At 38.1% G+C, this 18,413-nt stretch overlaps 1 protein-coding gene across 1 annotated transcript in view; it reads right to left on the bottom strand.

Annotated features, from left to right (window-relative positions):
- duox2.S (dual oxidase 2 S homeolog) overlaps positions 1-18,357 on the bottom strand; it is a 62,422-nt gene extending 44,065 nt beyond the window's left edge. Inside the window, exons 1-6 of the mRNA XM_041588334.1 lie at positions 18,262-18,357; positions 7,593-7,658; positions 6,876-6,959; positions 4,369-4,533; positions 3,392-3,579; positions 1,773-1,974 (exon numbers count right to left, since the gene is read on the bottom strand). Coding sequence (XP_041444268.1) covers positions 1,773-1,974; positions 3,392-3,579; positions 4,369-4,533; positions 6,876-6,959; positions 7,593-7,641 — 688 coding nt within the window. The 5' untranslated portion in view covers positions 7,642-7,658; positions 18,262-18,357. The remainder of the gene's footprint in view (positions 1-1,772; positions 1,975-3,391; positions 3,580-4,368; positions 4,534-6,875; positions 6,960-7,592; positions 7,659-18,261) is intronic.
- Positions 18,358-18,413: the final 56 nt, after the last annotated feature.

Raw genomic sequence — 18,413 nt, 5'->3', positions numbered from 1 at the left:
GCCAACGTATACACTACTACAGCGGTGGATACGGATTACGTAAAATATATTATGGCTGCTTGAAAAAAGTGACTCCGGTGTTTTTTCTGGAGACGGTAATATTATGGATATTTAGACAGAATGTGAACAAGGTCACACAGCTCGATGGCGGGTTGAAGAAAACAGTGTGCAAATAATGCCTACAGGGCAAATAATGCCTAAAGGTCAACTTATACACTACTACAGCGGTAGTAAAATAAAAAAAGTAAAATAAAAAAAAAATGAATATTAAAAAAAAAAAATTAAAGTTGGTGCTGCTGAACTACTAGGAGCAGCAGATTAGCACACCAGTCCCCACTCCCCAACACTGCTAGACTAATAGCACTGGGCTCTTATAGTAGTAGTAGTAGTAGTAGTAGTAAAACAACAAAAAAATAAATAAAAGCAGTCCTTACAAGGACTACTGTTATTGCAGCAGTCAGCAGATGAGATCAGAAGCAGGACAGCTGCCCACTGCAGCTACATACAGAGCACTGCAGTAGAAGGTAGATTACTAGCCAGCAAAGCTACCTAAGCTTAAATGTCCCTCAAACCCCTGCAGACTTCTGTCCCTCCAATAACAGAGCAGTATCAAAACGATTACTAGCCAGCAAACTTTCAACTGTCCCTGAAATCACTAACAGGCAGCAGCTCTCTCCCTACACTATCTCTTCAGCACACACAGGCAGAGTGAAAAAACGCTGCAGGGCTTCGGGTTTTTATAGGGAAGGGGAGTGGTCCAGGGGAGAGCTTCCTGATTGGCTGCCATGTACCTGCTGGTCTGGGGTGAGAGGGCAAAAAAAAGCGCCAACAATGGCAAACCCAAAATGGCGAACGTCGCGCGACGTTCGCGAACTTCCGGCGAGCGCGAACACCCGATGTTCGCGCGAACAAGTTCGCCGGCGAACAGTTCGCGACATCTCTACATAGCAAGTGCTTGACAGCAGAAAAAAACAAAGTAGTATCAGGTATAAGCTGTATTTCCATTGCCCACAAGTATTTTCACTAAGAATGGTTTGACTCTTGGAGACATAGCTTATATTTGCTCCTAAAAGTACAATGAAGCATTGAGTTGTCTCACATCTGAAAAATCTTAAACATCTTTACTTTATTTGTTATTGCTTATAAGAAGCAGGACCCTGATAGTATGTACAAACATTTGAGCACTTTAATTAAAAAGTGCCACATACAATTATCACATTATTCAACATGCTATCATTGTGCTATTGTTCTTCTTATAATTGAGCTATGTCATCAAGAGTCAAAACACTCAGAGTAAATTAAAAAAAAAACATCTGGATAGATTGCTTTTCTTAGAGATTAGTATGATATATTCTTATTAATACTTTGACCTTCACCCAAAGAGTGTTATAGTATATTGTAAAAGAAAATGTTGTCCACCAGTTACTCATAAAGAGAAAGATTTTATTTTGGACATTTGTTTCCATTTCTATATTCATCAAGGAATGTACATTAAAAATTATGGGGTTGTTATTTCTTGAAGAAAATGGAATATAAGACTGCTATCTTAAATGATTCCTGGATTTACATTTTAAACATTTACTTCAGTGTTTATTTGTTGCTTTCAGTTCCATTGACTTGATTTGTATTGGTATGTCTGCTTACTAAAAATTTGGTAAGATAAAGATACAATTGCAAGATAGGATGATAATTATATTTGTATATTGATCAAAACAAATAAATACCCATGGATGTATATACAATCACACATAAACATGAATCCCAAAACTCACCATATAGCCCATTATTGCCCGTTTCACCAGTAGAAGGATTTGGCACTTTCCACATCAGTAAATCACTCTTTGCATATATCGGAAAACTTTCATCAGGCCCAGATGACAGTTTTCCCCTAGAGAAGCCTCTTAAGGCATCACACCAAGAGTGAGAAGAACCATATATGGAACTGCCATCAATCCACGTTGTAACAGAGTTAACCTGGAAAGAAATATAAAATGCGGATTTTCTAAACTGAAAAATATAATTTGTATACAAAGCCATTAGTTCAACTGCCCTAGTTTGAATAGACCTAGTAAATGTGTATGACATGTTCTTAGAATTAAGTGTAGGGAATCCATGCAAAATCATTGCACTTATCCCTGTAAAGGCAGACTCCCAGATCCGTGTCTGTGTGCTGGAAGCTGTTACCTAGCAACCAGCTATTCAGTGATCTTAGTGCAACAGGAAGTGACACAGCAGCTAGTGAGTGGCTGGCAGAAAAAGGAAGTCACAGAGACTAGCAAAAGAAGAGAGCCTGGCATAGAGAGCCGCATGGTGGGCAGAGAAGGAAGCAAGAGAGCTGCTGGTGGGCCCAGAGAGCTGAGAGGCTGCACCAAAAGTATTCATTTGGATCGGGCTGGCACAGGGAAGCCGCATACTTTGCCTGAAGAGACAGAGAGTGTGAAAGGAATCCAGACTGGAGGAACAAACAGCAGGAGATTCCTAACTGAGCAACCAAAGGGGCTGGAAAACGCATTGTATGCCTGAATGAGCTGGATTCGCCTGAAGAGAGCTCTAAAGTTTCCAAAGAGGATTTGTGAGTATCCTGGTTAAAGGGACAGCACCCAAAAGAGGCACTGAAGAATAAAGAGACTGTTAGTTAAAGGACTTTGCCTTTTCTTAGTTAAGTAGACAGCTTGGCACTAGCAAGTTAGTTAGTGAGGCCCTTTTGCCACCGAGTGCTGCATGTACTAGTTGGCCAGTTATTTTATATAAACCATTATTCAGTTTAACTAACACTGTGTATGTGTTATTACTGTATTCCTAGTGGAGCCACCCGTAGGTGCATTCCTGGATCCCACTAGGTGGAGGCACTGCACTAGTAAGTACCAGGTACCCAGTCTCTACCAATACCATCGCGGAGTGGCTCAGGTTTGTCCTGTGTCATCAGGTAAGCGCCACACGTGAAGTGTAACACAGACAAAGGGGTGTCGAAAGGGTTACATTTTGGAGGCACTTCTGAAATTACGGCTGGGACCTGGTCAAAGAGAAAGTGAGACAATATGGCGTCATCTGCTGAGAGTCCTCAGAGTGTTCTGGAGTGGTGCAAGAGTTTGGGCCTGAACCTGAAAAAGACTGCTGTAGTAGGTCCTATAAAACCCAGAACAAAAGAGGAAGTTATTTACAAGATCCTAGATGCTAATGGATTTGTTTACCGGCTTAGAGTGGCTCAGGTTTGTCCTGTGTCATCAGGTAAGTGCCACACGTGGAGTGTAACACCGACAAAGGGATGTCGAAAGGGTTACATAAGTAATGACTTTATTTTCTCTTTCTCTAATAGGACACAATATTATATATGGAACAAAAAAGAAACCAGTTTTATGTAGTAGGCTAAATGAAACAACTTGGTGCTTACGTGTTCCCGTGGATTATTGGGGCTTCTTCCTGTGTCTGGATACCATTTACTTCTTTGGAAGGGTATTACCACTTTGTTTGTATTTGTGGCATCAAAAACTTTATCACCACCAGGAATCTGAATGTTTATAAATTCAACTGGGCAAGCAGGCTTCCCTGTAAACACAATTTCTGAAAGCACGTGGTAGCCTGAAAACAAATGTCAACAACATGATGCCCTTTAAGGGATTCTCACATGGGAATAATGTGTTTACAAAATGTATTCGTTAAATACTCCTCTAGCAGAGTCCTACATTAAAATAAGTTTTTCAGTGTGCCAAAATGGCTTTACTGTTCAAAATGGTGTTTTTTTAATGTAATGAAGCTACTAATTGCCCATATGCACACAATGTTTCAATATGGGTTCTACAGGAACATGAATGATATTTTAGAAATATGGATTTTACTTTGCCATCCTTGTACAATGTTACAAGGATGGTTTAGGAACCTTTTAACATCCTTAATTAAGAAAGAACACCATTTTGTTAAGGGGTGTCTTATATCTCCCCTGAAGACAAAAGCAAGAGGGTTCCTTTGGTCCCATCATTACTATAGTACAATGTCAGTTGGTTAGATGTAAAACAAAAGGAACTTAAGGGTCATAACTGTCCTTCTCTTTTGCACTAAAGGAACATTAGATATCTTCCTATAATGGAGAAATTAGCTTATTAAAAAAACTGCCCATCATTGCTTCGTATTCATATAGCTTTGGGCAGCTTGATCACCACAGATGTGCCTACTTATTTCTACCGATGTAGGAGCTGAGTATAGCATGGGATGGATAAACTCTAACTACTTTGTGCCTATGTTCAAACAATTACTAATACTGCTAAATGTAGACTAGTGTATTGTTGTTATAGTAACTTGATTTTTTTATATTTGTACTTTGTCTTGTCAACTTACTTGCCTCTGTATCTAGTACAATATATATCATCTTACCAAAGGATATGGCCAAAACTGTTAAGTTCCTAGAGGATGGAAGACCCGATTCTCCTGTTGTCACTGCATTACTGATACTACGTGGGTTTGGATACTCTGGTTCCTCTGGTACTTGATATACTCCATCAGTATAAAATGCAGGGATATGTCGTAACAGTTTAGAACCTGATAATTTACAAAAAGTTATGTTTCCTATAAATTAATAGCAAGCAACACATTTTGACTTTCTACAATTCACTGATGAGAAAGCAAGGGTTGGTATCCTTAATATCACATGTTGCAAAACTACAGTTCAACATTCCAAAATTAGTTTGGCTATTGTAGTAACAATTCTCACAAACATTGCCTCCTGGAAAAATAGTCAAAAAAATATTATAACACTTTTATTTACATGGTGTAATCAGGTAATTATTCTTTAAGGAACGTGAGGATGAAATTCATCATCTCTTGTAAATCCAACCAATTTATGTAAGACTGAGGCATTGTAGTCAGTTTTTGAAACATTAAGAAATCACCCAGTATCTCCCAGGAACTGGAATCTATTCTACTAAGAAATGCAGCAACATGTTCCTTTAGCAAATGTTATTATTATTATTAACATGTATTTATATAGTGCCAACATATTTCGCAGTGATTTAAAGTAAATGTGTTTATACAAATAAATTACATGAATTACATACAAAGACCATATGGAGTTACATACATCAAAACCAATACTGGTTATTGGTATGTAGTTATGAAGTGCTTTGAATGTAAGGTCATTAATTTGAATTTTATTCTGAAAGGTAGTTGAAGCCAGTGCAGGGATTGGCAGAGTGGCATGCAGGACCGCCATGAGAAATCACAGGGCCCCATATGACAACATTTCCTGGGCCCCCTTGGCTGCGCCCACCGCAAGCCCCGCCCTCCCCACCACACAGTAAAAAAAAACAAGAAAATTATTGGTGGCTAGGGTTCCCACATGTTAACAAAAAATAAAAAGATATTGGTGGTCAGGGCCCCTCATAAAAATATATTGGTGGCTAGGACCCAACATGAGAAAAAAAAATTGGTGGCCAGGCCCCCCCCCCACATTATACGAAAATTTGTGGTCAGGGCCCCTTAAACATCCATGCCTTCCCGAAGTCAGCAGCTCTCGGAAAGCAGGGGGGCCCGGCTAATCAAGTAAGTGTGGTGTGGCCAGGGCCTGGGCCCCCCTTACCCTCGGGGCCCCATACAACTCTCCCCCCTGTCCCCCCCTGATGGCTGCCCTGGTGGCATGGCATAGGAGGAGCACTTGGTGCAGTGTATAAGCCTAGCAACAGTGTTCAATATGGACTGGAGAGGTGACCCGCCATCAAGGGGACACATGGGGTACTCCTGTACTGGGTCTGAAGGGGGCCCGGCTGTGCTGCACTTTTCAAATAACTGGGCCCCCATATTCTCTGGGGCCCCAAATTTTTTTTACTTGTAAGGGGGGCCCAGACGCCAATGTTTTTTTTAAAAATATTCTCTGGGGCATCAATTTTTTTTAACTTGTAAGGGGGGCCCTGGTGCCAAAGTTTTTTAAAAATATTCTCTGTGGCTACATTTTTTTTTAACTTGTAAGGGGGGGCCCTGGTGCCTATGTTTTTTTTTTTAAATATTCCTGGGCACCAATTTTTTTTAACCTGTAAGGGGAGCCCTGGCACCAATGTTTTTTTAAAAATATTAGTAACTAATAATACACCAGAGGCAAATAATAGAGGTTCAGTCCATTATATTAAACCATACACGTTTTTGTACTCTAAACATTAAAACAGCTCAGCAACTGTCTGCCCCAAGCAGGTGACATCCCTTACAATCCTTTCAAGTGACAAGACATCTCTATGCGTACAGCATTTGACAGTAACATCAGAAATCAAACTATAGGAAACTTGATACCACACTTGCAGGGCTTAGATAAACACAAGGTGATTTACTGAAGCAAATAAAGGTGTTTCAATAAATCACCTTATGTGTGCCTAAGCACTGCTTAGGTATCAAGGTTCTTATGATTCCTATTGTCATATACTGCACCCAGGCATCTGTGCAGCAAGTATTAATGTGAGGGCCTGCTCCATATTTCCTAGAAATTAAAACTGTATACAGAATGTAAATAAAAGCTCCAAAATAATATAGTTAAGTGAGCTCAACAAAGATAAACAGACAAAGGCCTTATAGTAGATACACAATCATAGTTTGATGTATTGTATTCATGGCTGTACTGTATTGTACTGGTGATATTAGACTGTTTGAAGTGGAAGCAGCATTACCGTATGGTTTTGGAGCTTTTTTTTATTTTTGGCATGTGGTGTTAGACTACTTGAAATATACCTTGAACCAAGACCAATGACCTCTTGTGATTCCACCCCTATAGATTCTGTCAAATTTTCTGTTAGATATTAGCTTCAAAGTCAAGTAAACTGCTTTCTTATGCACGCCAAAGAAAGGAATATACAATGGCAATCATATTTGTTAATAAAGACAATTTTTGCATCATTACCCACCTGGTGAACCGGTACTACGATATGCCAGATTATTGTACCATCCATCATAACGCTGTACCTCCCAAGTAATATTTGCATATGCATCTATAATGACACATGTTCATATGTTAATATATAACATAATACATTTCCAGTGTGCATCACAGTAGATCATGGCTCCTTCCCACAACCACTGTAGACTAGAACCTTTAGTTCTTATTGAACTGCAATTCTTAGCTCACATTGGGCTCTGGGTATTACAGTTTAGTATAAACTAGAGGGCTAAAGATCAAAGTTAAACAAATCTATTTCTAATGGATAACAGCATAACCTGTACATCACTATGTGTAAGCATGTACTGTACAGGTGCAATATAGTTATTAACATGAAGGCATTACAACTCTTCCATTATTCCATATGAGTAATTTATCAATAGGGTTTTTAATTTAAGGTGATGTTCCCTCTAAATCATGTGCTCGTGTGCACATATACTATTATTGAGATCAGTCTAGGTCTCACCTAGGCCTTAAATTAGCAAACAGCAAATAGGATATGCCTACTACATGGCATGATTTAGTTTGTTACCACATAAAATATAAAACAATATTGAAAGCAAATTTATATAAACATTTCCCTGGAAATAAACATAGCCATATAAACCTACAGTTAACTCTGCATTATAGTCCATTGTAAATGCCAATTTACTCATTTGTAATTACATTTTTAAAACATACATACCTACTAAAATCCATCCCAAGGCCCATAAAATGCTTCGTTTCCAAATCATGTTATTGTAGCCGATGTCTAAAACAGATTACAGCAAAAAATCAAAAGTGTCCAAAAAAATCACGTGTTACAAACTACAGGTATGCATGTTGTAACTTATGTACACATCAGTTTGAGGTTTTATCAGAGATTAGCTGCAATTAAATTGTAATTACCTTTCATTACTATTCAGGTATCATAAAAGGCTTGCCAATAGATAGAATGGCTCAATTTCAACTGCAGTTCTGTCGATACAGTTGTAGTTTGAAGATGTTTTGCTTTGAATTTAACCCTTTAAGTGCCAGCAGAATTTCACATTTTGGTTACGCGAAATGCCAGCCGTTTTTGAAACATTTTGTGCTCTCTCACTTTAGGGGCATTTTCTGAGGGGAAACCTATAGTTTACCTAGGAAAACTATACATTGTTTTTTTCGGTAGAAACTGAGCTTTCTAAATCTGCCTGAGTTTTCATGTATTTCCACCTGTGCAAAAAAATTTATAGTGCTAAATACCAAAAAAAAATGAAAAATTACCATTTTTCATCGTATATCAATTTATACCAGAAAAATATTTCATTTTACGGATGAAAATCCAACTGATTTGGAAAGCCTTATGTCTCTCGAACGTGCCAATACCAGATATGTATAGTTTTAGGGAGATTTAGGACTTCTGTACCTCAAAAACTCCCGGCAGTATATTGCCGAATTTTGAAAGCACTAAGGCAGAAAACGGCATGCTTTAGATTCCAAGGCAAAAACTCCTGAAACCGTAGGTTTACCCCAGAAAACCATACATTTTTGAAAAGTACACATTCTGCCGATTACAAAATGGGTAACTATGTCTCTCTAATCCCAACTACCAAACATAAAAGCTTGTCTGAACATAGCGGTTTTTCAAAAAAAAATTCTAAATTCTGAAAAATCATTGCAAAGGTTTTATTTTGCTGCTCCGCATATCCCAAACTATATTAGGTACCAAGAAAAAGCACCTGAAATATGATTGCCAGGGGTCCACTGAACAGTTTGATACCCATTATGCATAGGTTTACCAAAGTATCTGGCATTTAGAGACACCAATATGAAGTTAGCACATCCAAATTGATCAGGACTTTACTTCAGCTACTGAGAAATCAACACATTGACTGCATTTTTTGTGGGGTAAAAACACAGAAATATATGTTTACCCCCCAAACCCATATATTTTTGGAAAGTACACATTCTACAGAATCTAAAATGGGTACCCATGCCTTTCTGCTCCAAACTACTGAGTCGCAAGGCTTTCCCAAAATTGTCGGTTTTGGTGAAATATGTGAAAATTGCCTCAAACCTTCAACTTCCCAGCACCATATCACCCATGTATCATTATGTACTAAGAAAAAGCACCCTAAATATGATTGCCAGGGTTCCTCTGAACATTTTGGTGGCCATTGTTCATAGGTTTACCAAAGTATCTGGCATTTAGAGGCCCCAAAATGAAGTTAGCGCATACAAACAGTCCCGTGGGTAACTTCAGCTAATGAAAAATCAAACACATTGACTGCATTTTTGTGGGGTAAAAACACAGAAATATATGTTTACCCCCAAAACCCATATATTTTTGGAAAGTACACATTCTACTGAATCTAAAATGGGTACCCATGCCTTTCTGCTCCAAACTACTGAGTCGCAAGGCTTTCCCACAATTGTCAGTTTTGGTGAAATATGTGAAAATTGCCTCAAACCTTCAACTTCTCAGCACCATATCACCCATGTATCGTTACACACCAAGAAAAAGCACCCTAAATATGATTGCCAGGGTTCCTCCAAACAGTTTGGTGGCCATTGTTCATAGGTTTACCAAAGTATCTGGCATTTAGAGGCCCCAAAATGAAGTTAGCGCATACAAACAGTCCCGTGGGTAACTTCAGCTAATGAAAAATCAACACATTGACTGCATTTTTGTGGGGTAAAAACACAGAAATATATGTTTACCCCCAAAACCCATATATTTTTGGAAAGTACACATTCTACCGAATCTAAAATGGGTACCCATGCCTTTCTGCTCCAAACTACTGAGTCGCAAGGCTTTCCCACAATTGTCGGTTTTGGTGAAATATCTGAAAATTGCCTCAAAACTTCAACTTCTCAGCACCATATCACCCATGTATCGTTACGCACCAAGAAAAAGCACCCTAAATATGATTGCCAGGGTTCCTCCAAACAGTTTGGTGGCCATTGTTCATAGGTCTACCAAAGTATCTGGCATTTAGAGGCCCCAAAATGAAGTTAGCGCATACAAACAGTCCCGTGGGTAACTTCAGCTAATGAAAAATCAACACATTGACTGCATTTTTGTGGGGTAAAAACACAGAAATATATGTTTACCCCCAAAGCCCATATATTTTGGAAAGTACACATTCTACCGAATCTAAAATGGGTACCCATGCCTTTCTGCTCAAAACTACTGAGTCGCAAGGCTTTCCCACAATTGTCGGTTTTGGTGAAATATCTGAAAATTGCCTCAAAGCTTCAACTTCTCAGCACCATATCACCCATGTATCGTTACGCACCAAGAAAAAGCACCCTAAATATGATTGCCAGGGTTCCTCCAAACAGTTTGGTGGCCATTGTTCATAGGTTTACCAAAGTATCTGGCATTTAGAGGCCCCAAAATGAAGTTAGCGCATACAAACAGTCCCGTGGGTAACTTCAGCTAATGAAAAATCAACACATTGACTGCATTTTTGTGGGGTAAAAACACAGAAATATATGTTTACCCCCAAAACCCATATATTTTTGGAAAGTACACATTCTACCGAATCTAAAATGGGTCCCCATGCCTTTCTGCTCCAAACTACTGAGTCGCAAGGCTTTCCCAAAGTTGTCGGTTTTGGTGAAATATCTGAAAATTGCCTCAAAGCTTCAACTTCCCAGCACCATATCACCCATGTATCATTACGTACTAAGAAAAAGCACCCTAAATATGATTGCCAGGGTTCCTCTGAACATTTTGGTGGCCATTGTTCATAAGTTTACCAAAGTATCTGGCATTTAGAGGCCCCAAAATGAAGTTAGCGCATACAAACAGTTCTGTGGGTAACTTCAGCTAATGAAAAATCAACACATTGACTGCATTTTTGCGGGGTAAAAACACAGAAATATATGTTTGCCCCCCAAAACCCATATAGTTTTGGAAAGTACACATTCTACCGAATCTAAAATGGGTACCCATGCCTTTCTGCTCCAAACTACTGAGTCGCAAGGCTTTCCCACAATTGTCGGTTTTGGTGAAATATCTGAAAATTGCCTCAAAGCTTCAACTCCTCAGCACCATATCACCCATGTATCGTTATGCACCAAGAAAAAGCACCCTAAATATGATTGCCAGGGTTCCTCCGAACAGTTTGGTGGCCATTGTTCATAGGTTTACCAAAGTATCTGGCATTTAGAGGCCTCAAAATGAAGTTAGTGCATACAAATAGTCCTGTGGGTAACTTCAGCTAATGAAAGATCAACACATTAACTGCACTTTTTGTGGGGTAAAAACACAGAAATATATGTTTACCCCCCAAACCCATACATTTTTGGAAAGTACACATTCTAAAGAATCTAAAATGGGTACCCATGCCTTATTGCTCCAAACTACTGAGTCGCAAGGCTTTCCCAAAGTTGTCGGTTTTGGTGAAATATCTGAAAATTGCCTCAATGCTTCAACTATCCAGCATCATATCACCCATGTATCATTACGTATCACAAAAAAGCACCCAAATTGTGATTGCCAGGGGTCCTCCAAACAGTTTGGTGCCCACTGTGCATAGGTTTACCAAAGTATATGGCATTTAGAGGCCCCAAAATGAAGTTAGCACATACAAATTGTCCTGTGGGTAACGTCAGCTAATGAAAAATCAGCACATTGTCTGCATTTTTGTGGGGTAAAAACACAGAAATATATGTTTACCCCCCAAACCCATACATTTTTGGAAAGTACACATTCTACAGAATCTAAAATGGGTACCCATGCCTTTCTGCTCCAAACTACTGAGTCGCAAGGCTTTGCCAAATTTGGCGGTTTTGGTGAAATATCTGAAAATTGCCTCAAAGCTTCAACTTTCCAGCAACGTATTGTCCATGTATCATTACCAGCATAAAGCATCCTAAATATAAACATAGGGGTCTACTAAATAGTTTGATGCCCAATGTGCATAGATATACCAAACTATGTGGCGCACAGAGACCCCCAAATGACAATATGTATAGACATTTTCACGGCTGACGCGCTGGCTGCTGCAACATAACCACCCGGTGTGTGTATTATGCGACATTAGACCACCTAACAGTACAGAGACCCCAGAAAACCATATATTTTCAGAAAGTACACATTCTGACGAATCCAATATGGGTAAATAAGTGTTTCTACTACAAACTGCCAAACTGCAAAGCAATGCTGAACATAACGTTTTTTATCAAATTTCTGAAAATCGTCACAAAGCTTGAATTTTACCCCATTATATGCCCCACATTTCGTAACTTATCAGCATAAAACATCCTAAATATGAACGCCAGGGGTCTACTGAACACTTTGATGCCCAATATGCATAGATATACCAAACTATGTGGCGCACAGAGACCCCCAAATGACAATACTGTATATACATTTTCACGGCTGACGCGCTGGCTGCTGCAATATAAGCACCTGGTGTGTGTATTATGCGACATTAGACCCCCCTAACAGTACAGAGACCCCAGAAAACCAGATATTTTCAGAAAGTACACATTCTGACGAATCCAATATGGGTAAATAAGTGTTTCTACTACAAACTGTCAAACTGCAAAGCAATGCTGAACATAACGGTTTTTATCAAATTTCTGAAAATCATCACAAAGCTTGAATTTTACCCCATTATATGCTCCACGTTTCGTAACGTATCAGCATAAAACATCCTAAATATGAACGCCAGGGGTCTACTGAACACTTTGATGCCCAATATGCATAGATATACCAAACTATGTGGCGCACAGAGACCCCCAAATGACAATAGTGTATATACATTTTCACGGCTGACGCGCTGGCTGCTGCAATATAAGCACCTGGTGTGTGTATTATGCAACATTAGACCCCCCTAACAGTACAGAGACCCCAGAAAACCATATATTTTCAGAAAGTACACATTCTGACGAATCCAATATAGGTAAATAAGTGTTTCTACTACAAACTGCCAAACTGCAAAGCAATGCTGAACATAACGGTTTTTATCAAATTTCTGAAAATCGTCACAAAGCTTGAATTTTACCCCATTATATGCCCCACATTTCGTAACGTATCAGCATAAAACATCCTAAATATGAACGCCAGGGGTCTACGGAACACTTTGATGCCCAATATGCATAGATATACCAAACTATGTGGCGCACAGAGACCCCCAAATGGATATATAGTAGATAAAATTTACAAGGCAAAACAAAATAAGGCAGTAAAGAGTGAAATGAAAAAAAATCCAATAAAACCACAAAAATCAATGTTTTTTTTCCAGAATAGTGTTATCGGCCGTCAGAATCACAGTTTGAATATTTTAGCTGGGCCAAACAGGTTATACGGCTAGAAACAAGTGAACACAACATATGCAGAGCTGAAAATGCAATAAAATGGCTAAAAATTCAATAAAATGGCTAAAAATGCACCAAAATACCCAAAATTGCAATATAATCACCGAAATAACATACAAAAGATATTGCACAGTACGGTTAGCGAATACGCTATTCGTAATGGCAATAAAACATTTTTTTCAGCCAAAAAAAGAGACGATGCGATAAGAAAAAAAAAAAAAAAGCCACAATGCCATGTATGTGCGTGTGCGTGTGTACAAATGGTAAATTACATGTTATGTGCGTGTGTGTGCGTGTGCACATGTGTGTAAGTGCAGTGAGTGTAAGTGACCCCCCCAATCCCCAAAAATGTATGTGTAAGTGTGTGTAAGTGTGAATCTAAGTGTGTATTACTGTAATAAGTGTGTGTTGGTGTGTTTGTGTGTGTAATTGTTGCACTAACCTGAAAAAGTCGCTGAAGACTGTTGCACACGATGTGGAGGGGTCCCAGGAAGACATCTGCGACGATCCTCGTGTTCCTGTGCTGTGGGGGCGGAGATCAACGGCGCAGTGCAGGCTGCAGCAGCAGGACACGTAAGTAACACGTGCCTGCTGCTGCTTTTGGGCCCCTGGGCGATCGCGCCCCAGGGGCCACTCGATCCCCTGCTCTGCTCGTTGCCTAGGGGCAGGGGATCGAAGCGGAACGGAGCGAGCGGCTCTAACAGCCGCTCCTCCGCTCCACAACCCGGAAGTGCTGCAGAACGTAGAATCTACGTTCTGTGGCATTTCAAGTTACTTTTCCACAGAACGTAGATTCTACGTTCTGTGGCACTTAAAGGGTTAATAAGATGTTTTTAAATATATACAGTAGTTGTAAACATCACTAAAACACTAGTGTGTCTTTTCTTTTTAATTTTATCGTGTTTTTTTCTAAGTAACCTTGATTAAGGTTCAAATAAAATATTATTAATAAGAGCTAAAATATAATGTAAAATATAATAATATAATCATAGCCACTTCCATGAAACAAGCAAAAGAAAACACTTGATGCCATTAAATTAGTTTTCATGTTTTTCTGTAATGGAAATTGAATCATTGGCTTTTGTTTGTTTGGGTTAGATATATAGGATATGTGTATATGAACCAGAAAAAACATATGGATCTTTAAGGAATGCATTGGTTGTGCAAGATACTATGCTAAAAATAACAAGGCAAGGGAAATCCTCATTAGTAAATGCTAGTACTTTTACTACCTCTTATGCACAGGCAATATATTAATTAATGTTAAAGTGCTCCTTTCCTCTGATTCATTTAACAAATACTTATTGCTACAACAATTTGTTCTACATTGGTGTTAATGTAATGAATGGAAATTATGAGTATCAAGTAAGGAGCCTCACTGATCTTTTCCTTAGCCTTGGGGCACTCCCATTTTGGAATAATTTCAGTTATAGAGCATGACAGTGATGCATGATAGGAAACTCACTATGAGGTAATTCAGTATTCCATGCAAGCAGAATGTCAATTCTCAATGTCACACACTATTTCTGATCTGTACCGTAAAATTAAAGATGTTAGGAGTTCATTACTTACTATTGGCATCTATCAGAATGCTGATCTTTGTGCTAAGGAGTAGGACAGTGCAAGAAACAAAGAGTATGAGGATATTAAGGGCATTTCTATATAAGATATCGGATACATTTTTAAAGTTCGTTGATGAAATATTTCACATATGTCTGAACCCTCCATATATCATACATGCATTAAGGCTATAGCTAGGTATATATATAAGTATATATTTTTATTACTTGTAATATTGGTGTGTAGGCAGCCATCTTATGTCATTTTTCCTTGTCATGTGCTTTCAAAAAGAGCCAGCACTTTATGATGGAACTGCTTTCAGGCAGGCTATTGTTTCTCCTACTCAATGTAACTGGAGGAGTCACAATGGGATTTTTATTATTGAGTGTTATTCTTAGATCTACCAGGTAGCTGTGAACTTGTGTCAGGGAGCTATTATCTACCTTCCCATTGTTCTATTTTTAGGCTGCTGGGGGGGGGGGGTTGATATAACTCCAAATTGCAGTAAAGAGTGACTGAAAATTATCAGTCATATGATTGGGAGCACCTTCCAAATTGACAATATTTCTAGCCCCATGTCAGATTTTAAAATTAAATATAAAAAAAAAATCAGTTTGCACTTTTGAAAAACAGATTTCAGTGCAGAATTCTGCTGGAACAGTTCTATTAAGGCACCCTTAAAACAGAAATATTTAGTAAGTAGCAGTAAAGGTAAGTGTGTCAGCTACAGGTGTATCTTTATCTGAAATTCTGCTAAGGTGTAACAGTGGATTTCTAGCACTTCTGTCAATATTTAGCAATATTTATTTAGAGTGACTCATGGAACATGTGCTAATTATTGCTGTCTATGCATCTACTGCTCTGATTTGAAGAAACTAACAGTTATATTAATTCTGTTAGATAATTCTGCTAGATCAGAGGTAACTAGGCATTTTCTGCTTTGACGCCAGTGCACTCAGGACAATATTGGAATGCACCAGGAAAATTTTGTATCTCATCCAGGACAGATCAACCTCTGTGACAGATATATTTCTGTGTTCCTTTATCAGAATCTACTGTACTTGGAATGTTTTTTTTTTTATTCATATGTTAGAACAAGAAATCTCTCTCTTTCCCTATGAAGAATACCGAAATATCTACTTGAGACTTTAAGCAGTCTCTTAGCTGAAGTGTAAACAATTTGACCATATTTAATTGCATACAGGTTGTATATAAGTTCAGAACTTGCCTATATCATTTCACTGGCATGCTGTTCTATTATTAATGTCCCATTCTATTATTAATGTCCCATTATACATTCTGTTTTGCAGATAGTCTAGTGGTTCTTTGGGACTGATTTAACAAAGATCGAGAAGACTATCTTAGTTTAGATCAATGTTATATTATGCTATTCCTTAATTTTGTCATGTTTTTTTATGACAATATCTCATGCCTTCATGTCTAGGGATGAACTGATGTGAGAAATAATAATACACAAACGTGAAAAAAAAATCAAGAAATGTTTTCAAAATGTCACAAATATGCCCCTTCATGTATTTATATTCTCTGAACCACCTTCATAATTTAGCGCTGGATATTAATACACTTCTACCCTATATCATTCTAAAACTTGTAAATTAAAATATTTGCACATATTTTTAGTACTTTTTAGCTCAATGTATGATTTTAAATTTTTCACAGTGAGCATATTGTTATTATAATTTATAAATTTTAAATGAAATAGTCTGTTATATGAATATAAAGTATACAACCCTTCTGGACCTCTGCCATTCAACTTCCATATCTAGCTGTTTCATTACATACTGATAATAGTGAGCAAATGTAATGTGGGACATGTTCCAAAAGTCTGGTGAAGGATTTGTGAGTTTTAAGTTTGTAGAAGAAAACACAATATCACTTTCCTACATTTATTCATTTATATTGAGTGTTCAATTCACCTTTCAACTTTTGTATTATAAACTCTTAAGTGACTTGTAAATATGCTATAATTATAGAGAGATGTATTGAACAGCATTATGATCTCTTCTGAGTTAACTTGATGCAGAATTAAGAAAACATATATCTAGACACTTCATATACTGTACTTGAATCAAAGGTTTAGCTAGAAACAAAGCCCGCAATTTAGCAGGCGAAACGCGCGTCAGGCGCACTTTTTAGTTTTTTTTTAGTTTAGTAACAAGGACCTTTAAAGGGCTTAATCTAATAGACCAGGTGGGAATCAGATGTGGGTGAAGGGGTTGGTGGCGTCGCGTGATCCGATCAACAGCTTCAATAGCAATAATTTACAACGCTTTGGGCACACTTCTCAGCCGTGTCATTTTAACTCATAAGGTGCAACTCTGCAACGGGCATTGGTTGATGGTACCGAGGACACCACTTAATGGGAGGGATCTCTAAGTGGGTGAAGGGGTTGGCACGGGGTATTTAATCCTCTAAACTGACCAAGCATGCCCGGATCGCTATCCTAAGAGAAAGGTCTCAAAGGGAAAACTGGTGGAAGGGGTTGGCATGCGAAGTGGGGTCCTCCAATGGTTGTGGTTTGTGTCCAATATTGGGACACTTCATATCTGCTACACGCTGTATGCGGGGGGTAGTATGCATCTACCACACAATTAATTCATATTGACCAAAAGCACCACCTCATTTTTGCCCTGGTCAATCAGTACTCCGTGCTTAGCCGATTTTTTAAGTGTGGACACTGGACATTAATATTTTAACAATTTTCTTAATAAAAGTTAAGTTTTATTAATATTTTTTCTCATTACACATTAGAAATTTGGATGCTGTGAATGTGATGGTGCAGTTATATGGGTCAGTTCTTTCTCTTCGTTATTTTTTGATTGATTAGCTAGAAATAAGCATTTCAACATAAGCATCATCCCATATTCCAAGAATGAAAAACAATTATTCACTACATTAAAGAGATTCGGATGTTAAAAACATTTTTGAACAGTATAACAGTAAAATGCATTGTGGAATTTTTATTTAGTCTTATTTTTTTTACATTAATAGCAACAACTGGAAAATCCCAGTGTTGATAGAGAAAGGAGGTGTTTCCGTATAATACTGAGTCTAATAAGATTTTGATCACATTCTGACTTTCAAATGCAAAACAATCATAAAACAAACCTGTAGATTCTTGTTTTTTTATTTCTAAAACATATATAAGAGCTGCCTAGGAGAGTGTGTGGTTGTGCCATAGCATCATACTACTGATGTTTCAGCATCCTAATGCCTCACATGGCCATTTTTAGAACACATTTACAAAGAGCACTATATTTCAGTACATTATGATGATATATCAAGTACAGTCTTGTAGCAGAATTAAGGGTTGTTTGTTATGATATGCATCTAATTACTAATACTTATATACACCTAAATAAACATCAAATATAATCAAATGGAATTTCATTCTGTGTGAAATATGTGTTCTGCATATACAGAAAAAAGAATCCAGCAGATAAGAAATACTTAGCTTTGTTAGGTTTGTAGGACCTTACCTGTTAACAGCAGGTGAATTCTCTGTTATGAGTTCTCTACTGCAAGTATGATCTGGCTAGCATATTGTGTGTATGTGACTTTCTGAAGGAAGTAAATCCTTGATAACTCATTTATTGGGCTGGGCTGGAAGAGCAGCCTGCACTTCCTACTG

This window comes from Xenopus laevis, chromosome 3S, assembly GCF_017654675.1.
Source record: "Xenopus laevis strain J_2021 chromosome 3S, Xenopus_laevis_v10.1, whole genome shotgun sequence".
Taxonomy (NCBI): domain Eukaryota; kingdom Metazoa; phylum Chordata; class Amphibia; order Anura; family Pipidae; genus Xenopus; species Xenopus laevis.
This window is presented reverse-complemented; position numbering and strand designations above follow the sequence as displayed.